Source organism: Chamaea fasciata, unplaced genomic scaffold (genome assembly GCF_029207755.1).
Source record: "Chamaea fasciata isolate MVZ Bird 193981 ecotype frontalis unplaced genomic scaffold, bChaFas1.0.hap1 SCAF_4, whole genome shotgun sequence".
NCBI classification, from domain to species: domain Eukaryota; kingdom Metazoa; phylum Chordata; class Aves; order Passeriformes; family Sylviidae; genus Chamaea; species Chamaea fasciata.
This window is the reverse complement of record NW_027094089.1, coordinates 6,590,209-6,616,720: the sequence shown is the minus strand read 5'-3', so window position 1 is coordinate 6,616,720 and position 26,512 is coordinate 6,590,209. Positions and strand designations below refer to the sequence as shown.

General features: G+C 38.3%; 1 protein-coding gene across 1 annotated transcript in view; it reads left to right on the top strand.

The window, feature by feature from the left end:
* The window catches only part of ADAMTSL1 (ADAMTS like 1), a 344,714-nt gene that overhangs the window by 268,221 nt on the left and 49,981 nt on the right, over positions 1–26,512 (top strand). The window contains exons 16-17 of the mRNA XM_066182248.1: positions 3,018–3,147; positions 20,938–21,148. Of these exons, the coding sequence (XP_066038345.1) occupies positions 3,018–3,147; positions 20,938–21,148 (341 nt within the window). The remainder of the gene's footprint in view (positions 1–3,017; positions 3,148–20,937; positions 21,149–26,512) is intronic.

Genomic DNA, 26,512 nt, shown 5'->3' with positions numbered 1-26,512 from the left:
TAACCTTTCACCTCCCAGAAGCAGCAACCAGAAGGAATGAGTTAGTCATATGGTCTGCTGGTGGTGGCTTCATTTCCCAGAGCTGTCATCAAATATCATGTAACAATTATTCTATCCTGGTAGATATAAACACAGAAATTCTCATTTGATGGTGTTTTGAAAGGAACTTAGACTGCCTAAATTTATATCCCATCATTACACATTTTTATACTGTGATTTCCTGTTGAGAAATGATTTCTTTTTTTCCAAGGAAAGCAATTTTAAAGCAGACAGCTTTTGTTCTAATAATATTGTGCAGTAAATAGTTTTGAATTCAATTACATGGCAAATGAACTTCCTAAAATTCATATATTTTTTAATTATCTCTGTGCTGCGGAACTTCCAATTTATGATCAAAAGCTCTTGTATTCTCTGAATGTTCAATAACCCATCCTAATTTAAAGCTTGTAACAATTTCCCACATTGACCAATCAAAAAGAGAGGTACAGTTGTTATCATTATGCTGAGACACACTGTTGTGAGATTCAAGAGAAAGCTGAAGAAAATGATTCTGATGACATTTTTTTACTGCTGGAGCAAGCCAGATTTTTTTTTTTCCCCCTTCCTGACACAAGTCATTAAAGCCAAAAACTGTCAATAAGTATTCTAGCAACCATATTCTAAGGGGAACCTTTTCCTTTGACATCTGTGTGGTCAGGCAAGATTACTGATTTTGCCAAGACCTTTCAAAGATAAAAGCAAATTTTAATAGAGAGAGTGGAATGCCTGTAGAATGGACAAAAATTATTGGAATTGCAATCAGAGATGACTTAGATGAGAGAAATAAGCATGAGAAATGAACTTACTGGGAGGTTTAGGGCTGGTTGGATACTGAAAACTGAAAACAGTAGTATCAGAGCCTGGCTATATGAATTTGACAACATAAAACCATTAGCATGAGAAATGGAGAAAATGTTGAATTCAAGACCTCATAGTCATCACTTTTCAGTAGTCAAGATTGAAACAGACAATGGAAAAGTGTTAAATTGATAATAGGTCAAGACCTCATTAGTGACACCCTTCAGAGAGGAGAAAACAAAGCTGTGGAAGTATACTCAGTTTACATAAGTTTTTCTGAGAAGGACATACAGAAGGTGAGTGAGCCATGGGCCTAGCAAACAGAATCACATCAACCAGCATGTGGCAGGAATCAGTGGTTTGTTTCCACAGAGTTTGGAAAAATACTGTCATGGTTTCCATACCTCTGGGTCAGCAGTCCTTCTTTCCTGGCTTCATCAAATTGGTCTTGATGTCAGGCCTGCATTGATGTTCCATGCAAAAGGGAGACCAGTAATTTGAACACAGTGGCACTTCTCATCAGGTCGAGAACCACTTCTGTTCTTCAGACAGGAGCATTCCATTCTGGAGAATCCATATACCTTTGTTTGCTGCACACAATGTGATTACATGCTGGACAGAAAAATGATTGAGGTAGAAAAATAGTGAACATGACAGGACAGTGAACATCTTTTTCATATATATAAGTTTTGTAAATTTCTTTTCCTGGATATAAATCACTACCATTTGTTCTATTTTTTCAATAGGCTACTCTTTTTACAATTTTTCTTAAGTGTTTTAAGAGAGAACTTGAATAGCAAAATTGAAAATATGGGGCTGCCTTGTAAAGAGGGAAACCCCCAACAGCATTGGCTGACTACAGGGACTTTGGTAATTTTGATGTTGGTGTCCGTGTCCAAAACGATCAAATTTCTTTCTTTTTTTCAGTACCTGGGATATGGCAGACATGCTGAATAGTCCTGTGTCATAGCCATGACCTTAATAGGCTTAGACACACAGCAGCCAAAAAAGTGGTAAAGCCTCTTTTCAGGGGAGCTCAGCCTGTACTGAGATCAAGGAGAATGAAGCTGTGAATAATGTCAGGAATACAGGAACTATGATCAGCTATTTAGCACTTTGGTTCTCTTGAATGACATGGGGTCTTTAAGGTCTAACAACGCTTTGTTTTGGTTTGGGGTTTTTTTCATTTCACATTAGTGTCTTTAAAAAATAGTGAGATGTTTTTGAAAACTGTTGTTTTTGAAACTGCAAAGTAATTGTTGGGAGTTCAACTAATCTTTTTCTAACTCAGGATGCAGGAATTAATCTAAAAAGCATACTTTCATTGTATTTGAACCACTGTGGATTAGATTCTCAGGAAGTTCAGGGCAATTATTATCCTCAGACCCCCCTCATACCCCTTTTATCCATGAGGAAATAGATCCTTTCTCATCCAGTTCTCTTCCCTGTGGCATGTAATGTTGCACTCCCTGATGTTCTAGCTTTCTAACCTTGTGATCTAAAAAGGCTGTGATACCCCTAGTCATAGGAGAAGTGAGAGTAACTGGTATGCTATCGACTGCCTAAGGATTTTTGATTTAAGAAGGAATTTCTGAGTTAAACCACAATAACCAAATCTTCCAGCTTCTCTTAGTCCCAACAGCTACTGTTCTTTCCCAGCTCTCTCTAACCCATTCTTTCCCAGCTCTGACATATACTCTGCAGGTTTGCCTCTTTAATTCGGGTGCAGGGCCATAGATGCAGAAGAGTAAACTGAGAGCAGCTGAATTGTCTGACCATGTTTTACTTTGCTTTTGCATGTGTAGAAGTCATACTGTTGGGTAAAATGCAGCATATGAAAACCATGGCCATCTTCACACCTTAGCCTGCTTGGCCTGAAAAATAAAGTGCCTCATTGCATTTTATTCAAAATGAGAAAGTGAGAGCACCAGACAATTTTCTGTCCAGGGAGGTAAGCAGTGAATGAACCTATGGACTATTTACTGCAGCACTGAGAAACCTTTCAGAGAGACTGAAAGCAGTGACAAGTCTACAGCTGGGGCTGCAGCCCCAGAGCTGCCAGCCTGAGGCTGGGTGTCACCGCGTGCTGCAGCCCTGCTGGTCCTGTTGGGCCCACCCCAGACCTCGTCTGCCCCTGCAGGTACAGAGGTCTGGCTGTGACTATCATCTGTTGTGTGCAGGTGTCCAGGAGGCTGTTGTGACCTGTCTGAACAAACAAACCAGGGAGGTTGCAGATGAAACACTGTGTGTTAGCAGCCGTCGTCCTCCACAGCTGCTGAAGGCCTGTAGCCTGGATCCCTGCCCCCCAAGGTAGGCATAATTTTAAGTGACCCCAAACTCTATTGCCTTTCAGTCTGGAGTCACACACTGCCTCAAGTATGCCTTTCTCAGACTGCGGGGGCTTACATCCTCTTCCTGCCGTGTTCATATTCACCAGAAGTACAAAGTAGCAGCAAGATCAAAGGGCAAACTTCAGACTGTTTGCCTCTTCAAGTCATTCAAGTAGACAGTTTATGGATTGGCTTAACTTTACCCAGAGTTTTGTCAAGTTTAAAGAGACTTCTCGAACCATCCCTCTCAGAAAAGGTTTTGCAGAACCTGTTTGTCCCTGGCCTCAGGCAGTTTCCACAATCATGACCTTAAAAACAGCAGATCTTTCTCTGCAGAGATTCACATCTGCATCCTTGTCAACAGAAAATAGCTGTTATGACATTCTTATGATTTCTTTAAATAAGGCCTGTCAAGTCTCTAAGATGTACTGTATACATATTGGTTTTTTTCCTAGCTGTACACAGGTGCATTTACTCCATTGTGACACTGCAGCAGATTTTAAATACATTGATTTATTTTGATTTATTTACTTTGGACTATTTAAAACATTCAGCACTGTCCAGGTGGTAGATATACCTTAGAGCATTTACTGATAGTTGTATGTATGATTTATAGGACAAAAGGCTACAGAGAGGTATGTTGTTATAAATAATAGTAGATTTGGGATATACAGAGAAGATTCACATTAAAAATCAAAGATGGCCAAAATGAAATAACAATAAGAACAGAAATTACGGTTTGGTTGGTAATCAGGGTTTTGAATTTGTGACAAGCAGAGACAAATAGACTAAAATTTCCTTACCAAAGCACTACAATTCCTTCTGAGGATACTGCAATCCTAACTTTGTTAAATTGTCTTTATTGTTGGATATAACAGACAAATATTATATAAATGTTTTTAATTTACTTTGTAGGTGGAATTCTTGTGGTAATTCATAGGTAGAAGCCTCACTGATGCTAAGAGTGCATAGTAGAAGATTGATCAACCACCAATTCTGACATGAAAAATAAGTACTCCGTAGTTAAGAAAAAACAAAACGCACTCATGAAGACCAGTATTCACATGACTTCTGTTACAAAAGTAGTCTGATTAATTGCATTAATACTTCCTGAATTAATTTGCATGATTATCCATACCACTGTGGTAATCTTGCTACCAGAGTGGAGCTAGTTTAAAGCAACCATAGGTGTGCATTTCCCTGCATGAATTACAAGAGGATCGTAGTGTAGGTAAGATTCAGCCTGTGAAGCAGAGGTGAAGTCTGTGAAGCAGGAATTGATGCCGAGGAGGAAGACTAAGCAGCTTCAATCCACCCCTAGGGCTGCAACTGAGAAGAGGGGAAATGACTCTCTCCCCTGTATATACAACTTCTCTCCCGAAGCCCCCTTAGACTGGACAAAATTGCCTGTCTGCAGGCCCAGGATGAAGAACAGCAGGTATTCTGCAAAACGGTTCCTCTGGTCAGAGCAAGTAGGCCTGCAGACTGCAGGCAGCATGGCTAATGGAAAGAGAGGCAACAAGGCAAGTTGATGTGTCTCCCAGGCAGGCTATGATGGGATAATTATTTCCTTCAAGTTTCTGAACTGCTGCACCTACCAATGTCACTGTGTCAAATACAATATAATATATTAATGAAGGTATATTAATGAAACAGATAGTGTGCAAATATTTTTGCTTTATAATCATTATTTACAGCCACTTTAATATTTTTTTAAGGAAAAAATAAGGAATATATATTTAAATTAGTATTTTCTCCTTGTTTAAATCATAAGATACTTCAGAATTCCAATTCAAGAAATTTTGATCCAGGAGTCTAATGGAAATTTAGGCCAAAATCATGTCCTTATGGATGCTGATGATGGTATTTCTACCCACTGTCTAAAAATTCACTGTGGCTGTGATCTTAGATCTCTTCTACAGGAGTTTCCAAAATCTGTTAAGCATTGATACCTCCCAGAGTTCTTGCTGATGACTTATAGAGAGAGCTGGCTGGTCTTATAGTGTTGGCTCTTCTCTCTGTTTTCCAGCTGCTTAAGTGCATTAACAGAAGCTAAAATTATAAAATCTACTTTCCTAAATTATTCTTAATGTGTGAGTGACTGCTAGAGCATGGAGTTTTTGTGGGTAGAGGAGGTCTTCCACTGAAAAGGCAACTGAGATGGTGATGAATCTCTTGGTAGGCAAGGAAATATTGTCCACAGCATGAAGAAAACGCTGAGGAGTCTTGCCCAAGAGAATAAAAATTCTCTCCTAATATATTTAAAGAAATTATTCCAGTGACATTTCTTGAACCTAAACAGCCCAGCCTGCTTAGAATTTAATGCTTATGTCTAAAATTTAGTACAGTTAAAGGTCTCAGCTGTAGAGGGAGAGCATTTAAATATTAGAACTTCAAAGCTTAATGTCGCTTCTGTTACAGGCATTTTTGGTTATGTGTTGAGGCTACTCTGTAATCTCTCAAAGGGTTAGTCCAGTAAGCTGTAAACAATTGTTTTAGCTGTTTTACTGTAGATAGACAAAAGCACTGAACTACAGAATCTCATCAGCCTTTCTGGAGTGTCAGAAGGCATAGATGTCAAGAAAGATATTGTAGAAATAGTAGGTGAAGAGTAATTTCATTCTGGTTTTGATCCAACTTTTTTTCTTTTGCACTTTAGATGAATGATACTAAAAGGTTTCTGTTCTGTTCATTTGAATAGTTCAGGTGAACAGTTAATGTTCATTTTGTTCCTTACTGAAAATAGATGTGGCTAGACAAGAAAACTTCGTTAGTCACTTAATACTTGAAATTAATCTATGGTATCATCAGTCTTTTCAATCCTTAATTGCCCTGGTCTGTCTTGGAACAGAATATGGTAAACGGTATAATATACTGGCAATATACTTCACATTTGTGAAAACACTGAGAGGTGATGGTGCTTATATAGCAGCTGAAAATGCTTTGAAATTCTCTTTGGAATTCTGGCCTGATATCTTAGCACACTACTATTCTGGGTACATGGAAGAGAGACAAAAACTAAACCACAGAAACTTGTCTTCAGATGTTCACAGCTGTATGGAGTCAGAAAAATCCCATACTTAAAATTCTTACAGAAGAAGGCTTAAGAATAAGGAAGAGTTGCACAAAAAAATTGGAAGATTTCCTCCATATTCAAATCCCAACTGAGTCTCCTGGGGTTCCAGATTTTGTTGAGAGTTTTTTGCTTATTACCTCAAGAACAATAGCAGAAAAAGAGTTCAGATCCTTTTATCCTGGAAAACAGTGTAACAAAATTTCCCATTTTGAACTGAATTAAGAAAATGGGAAACACTGCAGAGCTGATTGCTAAGTTGGGTGCTAATAACTGACTTTCAGTACAATAGTTACAGAGTAAAAATTGTTGTCATTATCTTAGTTTAATATTTCTAGAAAGAGGATATAGCTTGTTTTGATGTACTAGGAGAACCAGCATGCTTTCTACAGGAAAGAGAGGAATGAAAATACCACAATTATAATTCAGTCATTCAGTTACTTAATTTGTGTCCGTCAACTTGTACCACTTGAAGAATTACATTGCAATAATTGAGCAGAGCATGATCTTCCAGAATTAACTCAGAATAGCTGTTCAATGTCTAGAAGTTTCTTCTCTAAGTGAAAGTAAAGGAAAAAAAAAAAGGGGGGGAGGGGGAAGATCACTCAGTTTCGCTAATTGCTATGTTTGTATTCTAAATTACAAAAAAAAACAATTAGAAGAACCCTGTTTCAATGTTAGCTTAGCTGTTTTCAACAAAAAAATTACTCACATCCAAAATGTGTCTTTTCCTCAACCTCCAGAGCCTGAATTACAGGCAGTCATCATCTCATCAAATATAATTGCTCTTGTTTATATGAGCAAAAGCATGACCACCTCATGGTGAGCCAACAACCTCTACCAAAAGAGGAAAAGAGAATGTTGTAACTCTGTTATTAATTATAACTGCTCAATAATTTGGTCAGCGTGCGTTGAAAAGATTTGGTAAACATGTATGGAGTAGTGAAGAGAGAATCAAAGCAATGAAAACCAGATGGCTGAAAATGGAATAAATTACAGGCAATTTTTACAGCTTTGTTCATGAATGTTTTCAAAACTGAACTTTTATTTCTGTGCAACAAAGAACACCTGAATTCCACAAAATGAATAAAATATAAAAAAAGAAAAAGCAGATAGTTCTAGGAATAGCACACAATTTCACCCCAGCACTCTACCACTTCAAGCCACCGTAGTTTGCAAGAAAAGATAGGAAACCATCTGAGTGGTTCTGATACCTGACCAAAAAGGTAAATGCCTTTTAGTCACCTGAATTAGTCTGGGCTATACCTCACTGTGTGGGGGTTTCTTTTCTCTTTTTCTTTTCTTTAGTGTCAGCTTGATTTGTCTTTGTGTGATGAATCACCTGTTATTTTTTTAATGTTTATTTGGTAAATGTGGTATTATCATCTGTTTTGCTCTATTTCCCAGCTAAAGTTAAACTATAAAGCATAAAAAATATCAACATGTTTTTCAATGCTTTAGTTTGGTGATAGGTCAGACCTAGTGCAAGGCATGCTCCCATCAACAATTTGAAATTAATTCAATATGTGTGAAAGGGCCAGAGCCTTCTCTAATCCATTAAACAGTGATCTATGTGTGGAAGAGTGTCAATGCAGATGTGTTTTGCATAGGCAGAGTGAAATATTAGAGCATCTCTATTTGGTTCATGAAAAAGATTAAAAGGTCTGCAAGTCATTATGTCTAGAGATACTGCACTATAGCCTTGCTGGAAGGGGATACCAGTTCTTGTGGTCATCAAGAACTACCAGTTCTTGCAGTTTGGGGTTCTTTTCAGAGTTGTAAGTTAAAATCAGCATTAATGAGGCAAAGATGTTATTACTGTCTCTTTGTGACACAGACAGATTTTCAAATCCTCACAAACAAGTGATGTATTTTTTAAATGGTCTATTGTTTAAAAGCTCTATTTTTAGCTGAAGTGCATTGAGAATGTCTTTGAGATCCTCATAAGATGTAGCCCACAGTGCCTACTGGGACCCCAGACCACAGCTTGAATGGTGGTGGAAGAGGCTGGAGAATCAGACATTAGAAGGAATATGCTGTCACACAGGGCAGATTCACCCTTACATGAAGCCTTTAGTTTGAGAAATGTCTTTTGACAGAGGTCATGGACTTGGTGAGGGAATCATAAGGTCATTTATTCCCTAGCTTTACTATGCTAAACACCAGCCTATACAGGGACATCTACACAAGCTGCCCTCCCTAGGTGGTGGCTCTGTGATGCTCTTATCTGCATTACCTACATGCCTACCCCTACTACTGTAATACCACCCTGGCCTTAAAATGTATTAATCTTCTCATATGTATTTCTTCTTAAAATGTATTTCTCTTCCCTTTTCTGTAATATAAACTCCTGCTTTGCACACTTTCCAGCTCTCAAGAGATTGTCCAAGGTGTGTCTGACAGCCTGCCCTTCCCCGTTCTCTCTGGCTTCTCAGTGTCCTTTACTCAGCTACAGTTACAGTGAAGTCCCCAAGAAGACCCTTTTCACCCCTGTGTGTCACATCGAAATGTGAAGCAAAGCAACTTGCAAGAGGTCAAAGGAGCTCTGGAGTCTCCATCGGACCCTGCCCCCAGCTCTTCTAGTTTAAAATTTCAGAGGTCTTACCCAGCTACTTTGGTTTTTTTTTAAATAATATGATGGTTCCTTCATTAGATAGGATTACATTAAGAGACATTTTCCTTAATTTCAGCTTGTATTCCCATCACATTACTATCTTCATAAAATATTAGAGTGCAATTTTTTTTATTAACTTATATATCCTTCTTACTTGGAGTGATAAACCACAGTTCTTTATCAGAATACTGTATACCTAGATATTTTCTTCTACACAGATCTCCAGTTCACAGATTTCTCCAAGTTACTAAACCCTTGTGTTGAAACAATTTTGCCATGCCCGAACAGTTTTATTATAGCTTGGTTTGTGATGAATATTAGCTTTAGCACATGCTAGGGACTTACTGACAGAGCAGACTTACTCTTCTTTTTTTTTCTTGGCATGGTCAATTTTCTGGGTTTCGTCACCTTAATACAGTCCACTACTCCTAACGCTCCTCTTCACTTACACCAGAATTAGGATTCACTGCCACTTGATATTTTTCAGTATTTTGAACAAATACCATCTCACTGCAGTGTTTCATATGTTACCTTCTACTCCTCTTTTTTTCTCTAAATTTATTCTCAACCTTCTTGAGTATTAATTTACTGCCTGACCAGCAGGATTTCATTCCCCAAAGAAGCTTTCCCAACAACAGTAAAAAAAGCATGTCTTTCCTTTTGTGCCAAATATGAAGTCAAACATTTTGTAGCAGAATGAGCAGGATTAACTTTTTCACTTCAGCATTAACATATGAAACAAGCTAATTATAAATTAAAAAGGTATTATAATACCTATTAAATATATTAAATTATAGCTATAATTAATATTAATAATTATAAATATATTTATCATAATTAAATTATAATAATACCTATTAAAAAGGTATTATAAATTGTTAGTTTTATAATATTTGTTGAAGTAATTTGTAAGAGTCTGAGGAACACCCAGTGCTTTCAAATCAACAAACCTTTATATATTAGAAAAAAAAGTGTAAAAAAATAAAAATATGACCCTGATTCTTGAAAATATATGGACAGTTCTGTAACGTAGTTACTCATCAGAAAGATTAACGCATTAAACAAATGGAGAAAGTGCCCTCACTTCCATTCAGTTTGGAGTGAATTAAGTACCTATTAAAGGAGTCAGATTGATTAAACTATTCATTCTCTATCTGCCAAGTAGGTCTGTCACATCTCCAGAAGCACAGCAAGATCTATTTGTGTCCATGAAAATTTCCATCTTCAGTGTGCAATTACCTATTAGAATTGTGACTAAGCTGATGTATTGTATATTCTACCCAGCTGCCAGTAGGTCTTAGTCATTCACAGCTCTGGGAGACACTTGCAGCACTCACACAGAGGTATGTGCATCTAATTACCACTCAGTGGATCCACTGATTTCTAATATTGTAACTATATTGTATGGAAGTGTGTTTGTTTGTTTAATTCTAATGCTTACCTTGTTCTGGTGTGAACAAAGATTTTCAGGTACATCAGACAAATTTCATTTCCCTTCCCATGAGGAAGCAAACTGTAATATCTTAGGTCATTATTTTCTGCAAGATCAAAGAAGCCAGTTTCTCACTCAGGAAAATGTGGAGAAGTGCATTAAGTTGCCATTCTGTAGTATGTGGATTCTGCCCACACACCTATGTAGATATAACAATTAGGATGGAGATGCAATGTGTTTTAATACCTTTAAGTTTGCCTATGCATATGATAACTTTTGTGATACCATCACTTTAAATTGAGTTTTTCTTTCCATTGAGTCAGAATCACTTGACACTTCCATGAATCTGACTACTTTAGCATAGTTGTTTTTGAGGGTTTATGGGTAGAACATGAGTTTAGAGCCTCCCCGCTCTAAGTGAGGAGCACCTGTATGTTTGCGTCTCTAAATGTCAATGTTAAAAAAACCATCTTTTAATAGAGAAGAGTGAGTGAGCTACTAAATGTATTATTAGTCACAGTTTCAGGATCTCAAAATATAAAGTAAAAAGGAATAGAATCATAAAATGTCTTGGGAAGGACTTTGAAGATCATGTATTTCCAACACCCCTGCCATGGGCAGGGACATTTTCCCCTAGACCAAGTTGATCAGAGTCCCATCCAACCTGGTCTTGAGCACCTGCAGGGATGGGGCATCCACAGTTTCTCTGGGAAAGCTGTGCCAGTGTCTCACCACCCTCACAGTAAAGACTTTCTTCCTCATATCTAATCTAAATCTACTTTCAATATGAAGCCATTTCCCTTAGTCCTGTCATTATATGCTCTTGTAAACAGTCTCTCTCAATCTTTCTTGGAAGGCTGCAATTAGGTCACTCCAAAGCCTTCTCTTCTGGCTGAAAAATACCAATTCACTCAGCCTTTCCTCACAGGAGAGCTGCTCCCTCCCTCTGATCATCTTATTGACTCTCCTGTGGACTTTCTCTAACAGGTCCATGTCCTTCCTGTGCTGGGACCCCAGAGGTGGATGCAGCACTTCAGGTGGGGTCTCACCAGAGCAGAGCAGAGGGGCAGAATCCCCTCCCGGACCCTGCTGCCCATGGTGGTCTGGATGTAGCCCAGGACACATTTGGCTTTCTGGGCTGTGAGTGCCCGTGGCTGAGTCGTGTCCAGCCTCTCATCCGCCAGCATCCCCAAGTCCTTCTCAGCAGGGCTGCTCTGATCTGTTCACTCCCCCAGCCTGTGTTGACACCAGGGGTTGCCCTGACCCTGCATGAGATTCCCATGGATCCACATGTTGACCTTTTCCAGGCCTCTCATAATAAATATAAATATAAATATAAATATAAATATAAATATAAATATAAATATAAATATAAATATAAATATAAATAATATAAATATAGATACTGGTTCTGGATGCACCTTTGGAACAAAATTCTTGTACAGCCTTTTTAACAGTATGTTGCAAGAAGGACATTGAAGGGAACTCAAAGCGGAAGATAAGGGAATGTAAGCAGACATGAATTTCCCGAGTTCAATCACAAAACCATATAGTTATATAGATATTTTCTTGAGTTCTAGTGTTCTGCCTTTCCCCTACTAACAAAACTAGAAAAACACTGTGTATGCCTGATTTTGAGAGACAGTCTATTTCTGTCTTCTGCCCTGGTGAATAGTTCAAGAACAGTTCATCCTGTTGAAAATATCCCTGTAATGCTGCCAGTCAGGTGAGCAAGAGGGTCATGTTATCTGCTGTTCTTGTGGCAATACTGCTCACAAAACTTTGATTTGCTAGAGAATTACTGAAACCCAGTCACCATTATCTGAACACTCTTTCATTTGTGAACATGATTGCTTTGTCCCTTCAATCCAGCGGCATCTTTACCTCTTTTCTGCCCTTATCATTTCAGCAAAGGCTTATTTAGATTTAGGGAGAGTCTTGTTACTCTGTGGGACAAAATCACATGGTTCATGAATATTGATCTTACAATTTCTGAAGGCGGGCTTTTTGTATATTCTGTGCCATCTACATCCATTTTCAACTATCTGGTTTTTTTTATGTTTCATTTAGAAGGAATTTCAGATTAAAAAATTGTCAGTTGATTGCACATCTTTCTGACCTGCTTAGCTTTTGCTTTCTTTGTCTTCTGATGTCTGTAAGCTTGTTGATGTCTTCCTCAGGAGTAGCTGGGGGTTTTTTTAATATTTTCCATATGGAGTAAAGGTAGGTCTAAAGAAAAGATGTTGGTTTACAACATAGTCCTGCATGGAAAGCACCAGTGTGAAAAGAGCTAGGGAGCTTTCAACATAAAGCAGTTCTATCATGGGCAGCAGGGTGTTAAATTGTCAGCTGTGATTTGAGCTCAGATGGCAGCTCTGCACCACAAAGCTTTTCACGCACCCTCTCACACCTCAGTGGAATGGGAAGGAGCATCAAAACTAAAACTTGTAGGTTGGGAGAAGACGGGTTTAATAATTTAAACATAAATAACATATAATCATTATAGTAGATAATAATGAGAATGATAATTAGAGGGGTAGCAAAACAAATGAAGAACAAGAGATACACAATACTACTGCTCACCTTCTGACCTATGTTCAGCCCCATCTCTACACGCCAAAGAACCCCCCTTCCACGTAACTTCTCCAGTTTATATATCAGGCGTTACATTCTGCAGTGTCCAATATCCATTTGGCCACTTTGGGTCACCTGTCCTGGCTATGCCCCTTCACAGGTTTTTTTTCTGATCCTCCTTATTGGCAGAGCATGAGACATAAAAAAAGTCCTTACCTTAGTATAAACACTACTTGGCAGCAAACAAAGTATCAGTGTGTTATTAACACTATTCTCACACTGAACCCAACCAATTATAGAGAAGAAATCAACTTTACCTGAGCAGAAACAAACATATTTTTCCTTTGCTTCTTTGCAAAAGAATCATGTAGACTGATCTGCAAAATTTATTTCTTAAATTAGTGGTTCTTGTGTTTCTGCGCTGCTTCAGTTTAGGTTTAGGGCAATGTACGTTAGCTCAAACTTACCCTGGTGTAGTTCCCAGTGTGTTTCCTCCACAGACTCCTCATTCAGCTTCTGCCTGAAGCTGAATCTCCTGTTACAAGTTCCAGATGTACAGTTTGTGTTCTATTCCTTAGACCTCCTGATATTATTTCTTAACCAGCTTTCCACCTTTACACTTATTCTTTTCCTTACCTGCTGACCGTTTCATTCTTGTAAGGCCTACCAAGCATCTATTTTCATTCTGTCTCACATAATATATTAAACAACATCCTTGTAACAAGTCCCTGCTTTAAGCATAAGCCCAAATCTAAACTGGAATTCATTTATCTTTTCAAACCTAACATTGTCTGTGTAGTTATATTAAAGACAGCCACTGGTATCAATTATCTCAATGCTGCAGTTACCAACCAGAATAAAAGTCTTGTGTGAGGAACTTTTCAGTACTCAGTATGTCTGCTAATCCCTCAAACAAGTTCTCTGCCAAACCAGTTCACTTACCTGAAGCTGCCTTTTCATGCTCCTGTGTTGCTCATGCAATCTATATCTGCAAAAGTCCCCTGAAGGTCCCACTGCACAACCTCTCATTGTTCAAAATGTTGACAGAGGAACACAAACTCTTCTTTCTGTCCTGCCTGAATAGTTGATGTTCTCTGCCTCTGACTCAAGCGACAGCAAAACTTTTTTGAAGTGTATAATATTATAAATATTGCTTGAAGCCTGTCATAAGGTTACTCTAGCAATCAGAATTGTCGGTTGTAGAGTTGCTGAATATTCCTTTTACCCTCTGTACTTTTCTGACTTCTGAGTTTCTTCTCTATATTCTCTGTTTGACTCTGTTCTAAAAATACTGGCTCCCTGCCACAATCAACTATAATGAGCTGCAATGTTAATTTACATCAGTAAGTTTACAGAGTGCAAGTAACCTGCCAGAGCACTTTCATTGAGTCTCTGATCTGCTTACATGTGTTGTCAGCATACCTTTAATGGACTTCCTTCACTTTAAGAAAGATACTTTTTGAAGAAAGCACCTCATTCTCCCTTGTGCACAAGCCCCCTGAAACCTTTCCTGCCTGTTCAGTTCACTTGTCACAGTGGCAATACTGTGCAATGGATACTGTACAGTGGATTTTGTCAGGCTGGCACTGAACAACTCTAAGCATGGATAGTTTTTCTGGTTTTGCTAGTGAGGATTTAAAAGTACTTTGAATTTTCATTTTTTATTTTTTTAATGAGCATTAATTTTTTCAGAGCTTAGTTAAATCTCACTTTTCTACTGAGGCGTGTGTGTTGTATGTATATTTGTAATGTTTGGTCTACTACAAATTGAACCATAGCAGTAGGGAGATTACTTCCTAGAGAACTCAAATCTCTGTTTGAACACCAGGTTTGAGGTCTTTGTTCTCATACTTCATTTCAAAGGAGCAGTCAGATTTTACTCTTAGTCATTTAACATCGTCATGAAAAATCACTTGTAGATAAATTCTTGGCTTTTGTGCCACTTCCTTTGAGACTCCTTTGATTATAAAGTCAATAACTGACTTGGGAGTTCTCATCTCAGTGCTGTAGCTTCACTGCAATAAAGTATGCTACCCAAATGGAATGGATGGTATCTTTTCCCGCTGTTCAGAGCTCAAGATCACATTCTTACATGGTATTTAAGATGTGATACTGAGCACATTTACTCAATAAAAGATATATCTGTTAAATGAGCCTCAAGAAAATCTTTCACACCTGAAACAGGAAACTTCATCACAAATGGTGTTTCAGGTTCATAAGGGAAAAGGAGGAGAGGAGATACAGCCTTCACAGCCAAATGGAGAATGCACAGGTTGACAGAGGACAAGAGGAAGCCAATATTGATATAATATGTGATTTACTCAGCCTGTTGTGTGCGTACAGCTGCCTCACAGCCCTTGTGCATTGAGGAATGTCTTTTCGCGGGCAGGTGACAGAAGTTAAGTCAGATGCTTCCAGGCAAACCTTTCCACAAGGATAAATGTTTATTTTAGAAATAAGAAGAGTTCTTTTGTAACACTTTCAAATGGTTTAACCATACAAAAATGACAATAATTTCTTTTTTTTTAATAGTTTGGGAGGTCTTTGTCTAGAAGAGTGTTTACTTTTCTTGTGCAATGTTCAGTTGGCACTAGTGGAAGGGACTCCTGTCAGCATTAAACCACACCCCTAGAGAATTTTCTTATAACACCTAACACCTTAGAATTACTTGGGGTGTACCATATATGTTGTGCATATGGGAATTAATCCAAAGTTGTCATCTACATAGCACTTTGGCTCAAGACTAAGAGTTCTACCTACATCATTTAGTTTTTCCAGACTGATTATGAGGGTTGAGAGAGTGTTTTGTTCTGAAGGCTTGTAGCCCTACTGGGGCAACAACTAATTCTAGCATCTTGTCTTGCCATGAGTAGCTGCTTGCTAGCCAGTGCCATTTTCTGGTCTCTCTAGCTAGTAGAAGTATTGTCTGATCTCCAGTTCTTATGGCAATGAGAGGGACCTTTCAAAACTGAGGTAACAGTGCATTATTTTCCCTGTTGTTATTCAGGACACTATAATGCCTTGTGGCTCCTGTCAAGCTGAGACTCCCATTATGCTAGCTGGTAGAGCAAGAATAAGATAACATCTCTGCTGTAAGGTTACCATCTATGCAGGCAGCATGGACAAAGCTCAGGGGAAAAAAAATAATTTAAAAAAAATAGAAAACAACACCACACAAAAATATTGTTGTGATTTTGTGAACATGAAGTTGAGACACAGGTGGGAGAACGGTATGGTCCAGCCCAGTATTTGACTATTCCCTTTGGACTCAAAGGGAATATACCCGTACTCACAGGGTAGCCTGTGTTTCAGCAGTTCTGGTGTCACTCCCCTCTGGAGTTCAGCAAAAACCCAGGAACAAAGTCCTGCTCTCTTGACCCTCAAGTCCTTCACTTGAACTACTGGGGCACAATATGATATTGACAACTTTTTTTTCTGTTAAAAGAAAGAAGGAAAATAAATTAAAAATTAGATGTTTAGGGCTTTACAAGTTTACATGTTCATGTCACATGTTAGAATTTTATAAACAGCCTGAAGCTGAAACAAATGCCCAAGTTTAACTCAAAGACCACAGGAAAGATTTTTGTTAACTATGTCAAGATCATTTCCCTATTACAAATGTCATAGTTAAAGTGGTTTTTGAAAGAATCTCTAACATTTTTGGATTTACATTAATAGTATGGAATAATCACCCTGTGGTGGTAACAAGGTTTTTCAGGTTATTGAGACTTTTTTGCCATTGGAGCTTCAAAGTTGTTCTCTTTCTTTTATTCAGGGGAGCTGTGAATATTTACATTTTAAAATGCACTGACCATGATAATTGCTGAAACTGTTTGTTGACGTGGAATTGAGCATATGCATAAGCATTCCTTAGATAAGGCTTATTTATTTAATGAGAATGTTCAAGAAAATAACAATTTATTATTGGCCCTTTAGAAATTAGATTTACAATTCAAAAAAGTGATGGTAGATCAAATTGTTAGTCTAATTCACAATATATATTGACCAATAAGTTTTCCAGCTGGTGTTTTTCTGTTTATAAAATCTGTCCATTATTAATTCACTTTGTTAGTTTCTAGTTCGTGGAAATGTAAGAAATTCAGTGCTTCAGTTCACTGGGGTTCTCATTAAATTTTGTCTAGTTTTTAGACTACAGCCTTCCCTTATCATTCTGTGTAAGAGAAACTAAAGGAAAACCATTGCCTGGAGCAGTCAGATCTGGTACTTCTGAAATTACCTTAGAAACTACTGAGTCTGAAGTAACTATCTCCATGTGCATTATATGTCCGTATAGTTGACCAACTCTAACTACTTTAAGAAAAAAGGAAAACATTTCTTTGGAAAGGTAAAAGTTTCTATGATCAGTTTTGGTTTTGAAATTTTGATAACACTTGAAGGAAGTTGTATTTTTGGACCATCCTCTGCTCCCTATATATTCCCGGTAGAAACCTGTTTTCATCCATGTTCATTTGGAAAATGTTCATGTATTGTGATATATGTGATACGTGTATCAGGGATACATATATTACTGATAAACATGTATTCATTTCAACACATCCAGCCCTATGAGTTGCCTCTTTCCTCTTACATTCCTCATTGTTAGCCATCTCTAAATGTCTCAGTTGTTTTGAATTAATATAGTGTTTGTTCAATCAGTTCAAATATTCAGTGTATTTTATGTATATCAGTTGAATTACGTATCTACATCCTGCAGAGGATGAGAACATTTTGAAATCTGTTTTATTTTAAATACAGTTTTAGAAATATTTTTAAAGTCTAGTTTGTGCTTACATACAAAACCACTACTTAGATGTTTAGGAGGTGGAGATGGACAACTGGTGAACTTAGAGACCTAGAACTAGGACAAGCTAGGGATTTAGGAGTATAGATGCACCAAAATTCTCCTGTATAAGGCTAAAAATACGTTGTTTCTCTGCTACCACATGTTAGTACAGCTTTGGGCAGCAGTGAAGGAGAAAGGAGAAGGGATAAAATGTATGTTTTGGACCAAAAAGATGCAATCCTATCACCAGGCTCTGAAAAGTAATATGGGAAGTACCAAACAGATGACTTTCAGCTGTTCTACAAATCAGCAAGTATGCAGATTGTTCCTAAAGTCTATGCCTTAAGAGCAGCCACAGTCAGCTTATAAAGATACCCATTCCACCTGTGCAAGGTTCCTTTAGCTTGATTCTGTAACTACTGTATTCAGTCTTTAAAGTGTAAATTCTTTGCTACTTGAATTTTAATTGTGGTATTGACAGATTCATGTAGGCCATTCTTTTTTGTATGCCTTGTGCGTTGGAAGAGTCAGTATGGCCAAAACACCCAGAAGAAAAAATAGATAGTGGAATTCACATCTAAGTACCACATGAAATAAGACAGGACAGATTTCAGTTAGCATAACATAACACTCTACACTAGGGACAAAACAGCATTGCTACAAAAAAACAGTACTATATATATTTAAATTTTTTATTATTATTATCTCCAACAGTTAAAGCACTCTAGAAACCAATTGGTAAATTTAGTAGGATAATATTAATTCAAATTAAGTGTTATTAATGCAAGCACTTTTAGCTGTTATAAAATTATTCTACAGACCTGTTATTCTATAAGCCTACTACTGGTATTCTCTGTTCTTCTTAGGTCTTTGAAATTACAGGTTCAGTTGTTTATACATCTCTACTACACTTGACACCTTTCTACTCTACTCTACTCTACTCTACTCTACTCTACTCTACTCTACTCTACTCTACTCTACATTCTTTACTTTCCATCTGTGAAAGCCCATAAAAGTCACTTGGTACTACGAAAGTACAAGGGCAAGAGGTATTTGACCTAACAGTTCATGAGCTCCTCAAAGGAAACTCCTCTTTAATGCAGCTTGAAAGAATTGTGAACAAACCTTGGGTATGCATAGGGCATCAGATACAACCTGCAACATTCAGAAATTTCAAACACTGGAAGAATAAATCCTTTCTCTTTATGGAAACACAGCATTTCTTTCTGGAAGAAGAAACAGACACCCTATTCTGAAGAAGCAGAGATGTCCAAAGGGTTTATGTGGCCTGCTAGCCCCTGAGATGTGAATTGCCGACAGAAATATTTTGCACTTATACCAATAGCAAACAAAATGTCGCTGGAGGCAACAGCTACTGCCAGCAGTTAAAAAAAAAAAGAAACTCTGGCAAATAACCATGTACCAAAATAGATTCTGAAGTAAGAAAATGCCTTCTTTTCACCACCTACTCAAATGTCTCATTTTATATTGTGCCAAAACTGAAGAGTAGATGATATTCCCATTAATTCTGACAATTTTATGGGAAAATCTGGGAAGATCTCTCTCCCTGGATTATTCATACGGAAAACATACTCCAGCTTATCTTAACTGTCTGCCATATGTCACTCCTACTCCACTGATAAATAGCTCCCATTACAAGTGTACAGACTAGTGTCCTTCAGTGTATTATGGCCTGGAAAGTGACCACAGGAATTTCTATTGCAGTATGCAAGACGCATTTATTATTAGAAAGGGTTAGATTGTTGTCATTGCTCCTCACAAAACCAGGAATATTGTCTAAAAGCAAACTGCACCATCATTAGTACTCACAGTGAGGCTCAGGATGCATCCTTTTATAAAATCAGAGAATGTCACCAACAGACGGAGCACAGTCGGGGAGCAATGGTCCATCAGGATATCATCTAGGGAGGAAAAAAATTCTTATGTGTTTAAATTTCTTAAGGGTGTTACTTGAAAGGGAGGAAACATGCTCAAAAAATAACTTTATAAAATAAAAAGAGGTTAGAATTGTTAAATGATTGTAGGATAGCACAATCTTAAATGGCTATTTGAGTAATGTGTTTGCTAACATAATACGTTTTACATGCACCAAGCTATTTCCATTGACTGCAGATCTCAGAGCATCAGAGCAGTTTTTCTCTGCTTCTTCCACAAAATCTGCTTCATTCTGCTGACAAGCTTCATAATTTTCCTTCATTATCTGCCTCCATCCTGTTTGGAGCCTGAGGGTATCCTCCTTCATAATCATTCTCTTCAAGCTCCTGTCTGGATTTGACTTCTTCAAAGATGGGTTCTCTGAGCCTTCCTTTTCCTGAATTTTTAACTTATTCCCTCAGAAATCAGTTTCAAAAATGAAATGCTGGAAAGGAAGCTACTCTTCAGATTTAGAAAACATGGCACTATCTGGCTTTCATGCTTTCATTTTGGATGTGGGAATATATCCAGATCAGCATGGAGTTTTGTGTGAATTTGTTGGGGAGGCTATTTCCTTATATTTTCCTTCTGAATATAGGACTGATTTTTTGTGTATACTCTTCTACATATCTCTGAAGTGCTTTCCATCTCAGACATGAGTGGAAGACCTAGTATTTAAAACAATTTTCTGTGTTTAGCTGACAGAACATGGGTTTGTACAGTTCAAATAGCACGAATCTGGTTTTAAGGTGAAGAACACAGAAATACAATTATCAACAGTCTTGATGCAAGACTTACATTGCTGGTTCAAAGAAGATCTAGTTCAGTGGCAAGTGTTCATCCAGGGGTTGAAGATGATCCCCTGCTTTCTCATTGCATCTCTCAAGGCTTTAGTACCTCCTATCCCAAGAACACAGAAAATTCAACCAGGAATACCAAAAAAATTTGTGCTCAGCGTTTCAGTTTTACATTATTTTAATTAATTTTTTTTTAATACCTTCCTTTTTTTTTTTTTTTTTTAAGGTAGGGGAGAAAACCAGTTAATTAATTCCACTCCATTTTGAAATACATTGTCCATGCTCCTACAGACAAAAACCAGCCTACTGTAGGACACAAAACATTTCCTGTGATATTGGAGGAATTTCAGAGACTTGCAGTCCAAGAACTTCTGACAAGAGATGAAAATGCAATACTGCAAATATTCATCTTGCTCTCATCCTCCAGCTACCAGAGTGACATTGATCAGAAAAGGAAAATCCCCTTTCATTTACTGTTTCTTCACTCCATCTGTCATAATAAGAAAAAAATTGAGGTGACTTTATTCTGTGCTTAAGATTTCCTCTGCTGACCCCTTCACAGATGGGAGATTGGGAATTGGAGCACTTGCAGTCTCACCTGTGGGGTTGGTTTGCAGACACGGGATGTCTTCTGCTCTCATCTACTGTCAAGAGAGACCAATGAGACTGTGATTTTGGCAGACGAGTTGTGCTCTAAACCCAAGCCATCCCTCATGCAATCCTGTAATCGCTTTGACTGCCCACCCTCCTGGTATCCTACAGAATGGCAAGAGGTAAGAATTTATGTGTAACTTCATTTTGTGACTGCTTAAAGTCCTCATTGCACACATTTCAGTGATCAGAGGACTGGAGCACCTCTCCTATGAAGACAGGCTGGAGAGCTGCAGTAGAGAAGGCTCCAGGGAGACTATAGAGCAGCCTTACAGCTCATCAAGTGTGCCCACAAGAAAGCTGAAGAGGGACTTTTTACAAGGACATGTAGCTATGAAGCAAAGAGTAATGAATTTAAACTGAAAGAGGGTAGATTTAGCTTAGATATTAGGAAAAAAATGTTTCGTGTGAGGGTAGTGAGGCACTGAAACAGGTTGCCTGGGGAAGATGTGGATGCCCCATTCCTGAAAGTGTTCAAGGCCAGATTGGATGTAGCTTTGAGCAACCTGGTCTAATGGAAGCTGTCCCTGCTCCAGGTAGAGGGGCACAGGGGGGATGGGGTGGAACTTGAAGAACTTTTAGGTTCCTTCCAACAAAAACCATGCTATGATTCTGTGGTTTTGCTTTAGCCCATCTACATGAATTATTAATCATTCTGACAAGTCATTTAAAAAATGCAAAGTGTGCATTTTTTGCTCTAAAAAAATGCATCAGTGTTTCCAGAGGTACATAATGACCGGAACTATTTCTAATGCAAAGTTATTGGAACATCTTAACAGCTGGCTATAGATTTCAAACAAAAATGTCTGGAATATATTGGTCAGCTGCAGTGAGTGGACTTGGATAAGCTATGTCAAAGTTTCTAGGAATACTAAACTAGAAGGATTAAGGATGAAAGAGTCTTCAAAGCATTTTGAGTATTTCATATATTCTCAAATAAGAATTTACTTGGGAACAAGAAACATTCCTCATGCTTCAGATTAAGAAATGTGTGTTAAACGTTTCCCTTTGGGAGATGGAAGCTTTATTACACTAATTATAAAAAATCCCTGTCTACACAATGGGTCTGTACAAGGCTTTCCATCTTTAGAAGACACCCTTAAATGGGTTAATTTGCTGGAATCTGGTTGCAAATTAAAATATATGTGTAATTCAAAAGACTAAAAGGTTCTTCTTTAAATGGTTGTGAAACTACATTTTTAGTAATAGTACTGCAGGAAGAAAGGATCCTACACTATTGTCAAGACTAAAGAAAAATTTGCTGTGTGATGCAGGTGTAAGCAAAACAACTGTTTAAATCTTCATTTTTGATGTGTGTAAGTCTTCATTCTATCCTATGTGAAAACTATGAGCATTTTGCATAGTGCCTATTCATTGTATATAAAATCTGGTCTTCACTTAACAGCTAGGGAGGTATCAATGTACTCACTTATGAACTTAGTAAGTGCATGAAGCTGGGAGAGTTTTGGGTTTGGGCAACCAACCTGGTAAAAAATATTTATTCCAGTCTGATGGTATCTCAAAGCTAGGTAATGAGCCTATGGCTTTAGTCCTCTGTTTAAAACAATTCTGTGACATTTCATGCTTTAATTTGTCTACTGATATTCACCACATGTCTAAACTTAGTTGTACTTTTGAAAAATTCTAAACTATAGGCATAATAAATGTTATATTTACAAATAGCAAATTTATTCTACTAGTTCACAACATAATAACGAGTCAAGAATTTTAAAATTAGGATACGCTAGAAGGAGTACCTACGCTTGTCTAAGTCCTACAATTGGCTACAGTCCTTACAGAAAGCAGTTTTCTGTAAGTGTACGTGAACATTCAGAAATGATATATGTTATAGTATGTGGAAAAATTTATTTTCTGCTAGCAGTGATCATTAGCTATAGGTCACACTAGAATGGTACCAAATTGTTTCTGCTAGATCTGTCTCCAAACAGATTTTTTCAATATTGTAACATCTTCCTCAACAGTTTAAACATACATACTTTCACCTGTCTAAAGTAATTTTTTCCAACTGTACAAGGGCTCTCAAACGCTGTTTCTTTGAAAGGGTTAGCAGATCTTAGTGAGGAGGAAGCTTGATTAAGTATAACAGCTTTAACAACCATGTTAGTAAGAAGAAATAATAAGAAGTTAAACTGTTCACAAGTTCACACTTGTGGTAGCTACTATCTTCTCGGGGCTGAGAAAGAACCTGTGCTGTGACTCATTGCTACAGTTCAACAAAGGTTGTATTGCAGCTCTTCTGCCTTACTTCCAGACTTTTCAAGCTAGGCATTGAGTATTTCCTGTGCTTACATTTCACCGGAAGAAAACAGCACAAAAAATGTGCTTAGATCCCTACTGTCTTCTGCTTCTGTTTAGATGAGTGTTGTGCCAGAAAAAAATCTCTACTCCATCAAAATCAATTTCCAGTCTCTCATTTTTTAAGGATGTCTGTGTTCTTTCTTTGCAGCACCATCATCTTTACAAATATTTCCACCCTGCAGGAAAGCCAGACCTTGCAGCTCAGTCTCACACAGGTTTCCCATCTGAAAACCTACACCATGAGGCTTGTGCATTACACTTAGGGATTAATACAGCTGTTGGAGTCTGAGAAGTGGAAAGAAAAAAAAGGTTTTGAAAGGATGTGAGTGGCTGAGACAACTTCTGGAGGTGACTTCCAGTAATGTAGCAAAACTGCTGTAGATTCCTTCAGCAGAAGAAAACCTGAAGAAGGATTTCTTTCCTCACATTAAGGGACCTATAACACTTCCCCTCTCCCCAGGCTCCTGAGAGGACGCCCCCCACATAGGGACATGAAAGAGCCTTCAGGAAGGTGCCTTCCTCACCCTACAGAAGGTCTTTTAAAGCTTCACCAACATGAAAATGTAAAATCTGGCCTCATCAGTGAAGTTTGTGGTGCTTTTCAGAACACTCACACACACTGGTTTAACGCAAACACACATACACTCACATAAACACACGCACACACAAAAAAAGAAAAAAAACCCAACAAAAAAACCCCAGAAGATTTAAACTGTAGTTACCAATATTTTCTTTTCTAAGTCTTTTATGCTTATAAGAAAGGCTTGTCTGAATTAAATGCCATTTGAAGCCCCAGTGTTCCTGGCAGAAAAACACACAATAATTACCAGTTTCTGTAACGTTACAAACAATTTTTAAAACATCTCCTTACATATTCCAGACTACTTATTTTAAAATATTTCTGTATCTTAACTAAATACTTTAAAATCTTAAACATTTTCAGTGGTGCGCTTCTGGAGCAGAGTTTAAGCTTTCATTTTACGAGTCCCTATAAATATTTGTTGTGTATCTAAAATGGGAGACATCCATTAGTAAATCTTCATCCACCTTTGTTTTATTACTGAATACATGCTGTAGTCTCTGTCCCAACATTTTTTATTTGCTATTGAGCGCTCTTTGCTCCAAAGATAATTAAAACAATGACTTTAAAACAAAGTCAGCATGGGAAAACTGGTAGTATTTTCTTATATTTTCCTATCTATTTTTAATCCATACCGTAAAATATCTCTTCTAAATCTTCAAGTGTCAGGACTTTAAAAAACCCTGAGAGACCTTATGAGAAAGAATGTTTGTTCCTTTTATAGGTGCTTTATCTTACTGTGAAGTCTGAGCAGAGAATTAATTTTTGTGAGTAAGGAAAAACCTGTATTGTTGTACACCTTGAATAGAGAGCAGTGTAAAATTAAACCACATGGGAAACCATAGAAAGGAACCTGGGGGTGCTGGTGGATGGTTGAACATGAGCCATCAGTGCCCTGGCAGCCAGGAGGGCCAACCGTGCCCTGGGGTGCATCAGGCACAGCATCACCAGCCAGGCAAGGGAGAGGATTGTCCTGCTCTGTTCTGAGCTGGGGTGGCCTCACCTCGAGTGCTGGGGGCAGTTTTGGGCACCACAATATGAGAAAGACATGAAACTATTAGAGCGTGTGCCTGGGAGGGCCATCAGGGTTGTGAAGAGCCTTGAGGCGAAGCTGTATGAGGAGCAGCTGAGGTCACTTGGTCTGTTCAGCCTGGAGGAGACTGAGGGGAGACCTCACTGTAGTTACAACTTCCTCATGAGGGGCAGAGGAGGAACAGGCACTGATCTCTTCTCTGTGCTGACCCAAGGGAACGGCCTGAAGCTGTATGAGGGGAGGTTTAGGTCAGACATAAGGAAAAGGTTCTTCACCCGGAGGGTGATTGGGCACTGGAACAGCTCCCCAGGGAATGGTCACAGCACCAGGTTCACAGAGTTCAAGAAGCCTTTGAACAATACTTTCAGGCACATGGTGTTTCTCTTGAGGCTGTCCTGTACAGGCACAACACCATGTAAGTTAATAAAATCCAAGAAGCTAGAAAATACATGTTTTATTTTATATTTGGTAGAGTTGGAAGGGCAAAGAGACTTCCTGAGATATGACTGATTGACAGTAGGAACATAATTTGTGATATTCATTGTGTGTAACCCATTTTGTATCTTGTATATGATAAAAGTCCTTAGGCAATGTCAGAATGTCCTGGGTTGAAGTATATTCTATCACCATCTTCAAGAACTGTTGAAACCAGGTGAGGCAGTGCTCCCTGCCTCCTCCACTCTGGCTTATCTTCTGTTAATGGGCCATCAGCACCTTTGCTACACAGCTCACAGATAACCCCCTCCTGGACTACCTCCTGTTAATGGGCCCATCAGGCCTTATCACATGACTCACCATCCCATTGTGGGATGCTCCGCCCAGAGGGAGAAACCAAGCATTCCAGCCTGGATATAAGCTGAGACTCTGAACACCAGAGGGGCGCTTACCCACTGGATTCCCAGAGGACCCGAGCTACCAGACTTTTCTACAGGATCACTGCTTCAGGAAGACCACCTCATCTGGACTGCTTCCATCACTACGCTCAGGTTGTATTCTGACTCTGTCAGTGGTCTCTTGTATTATTGCATTGATTTTATTTTACTTTCTTTCCTTTTTTTCTTTTTTTTCCTATTAAATTGTATCTCTGACTTGGAGCCTCTCATTTGTTTTGCCTTGAAACTACTACATTTTTGGCGCCCAACGTGGGGCACAAGGCACTGAGAAAAGTCAGAATTACAATTTTGTATTGAAGAAGACACCTGTTCGCTATGATGCTCAACATGCTTACATGTGTCTTATATCTATCTCTCTATATTTTTCCACAACTGGGGTACTATCTGCCAGTCTTAATGCTCCAGCTAAGACCAGGGTATGGTACTAAAATTGCTTTAGTAGTCTATTATGTCCATTGCTTGATAAACTCTGAGGCAATGAACATTATTCAGAATATACACCCAGTTTTGTTTTCTTGTTCTGGTCTAGGATGCTACATCTGGGGCCTCAACAATCTCACCCAGCCCCTGTGGGGAGGGGTGAAGAATGATTTTTTCCAGCTTTTCAGGCATGACACAGCAGTTTTTGAAAATATGGAATACCCTCTGGATGCCAAGGACA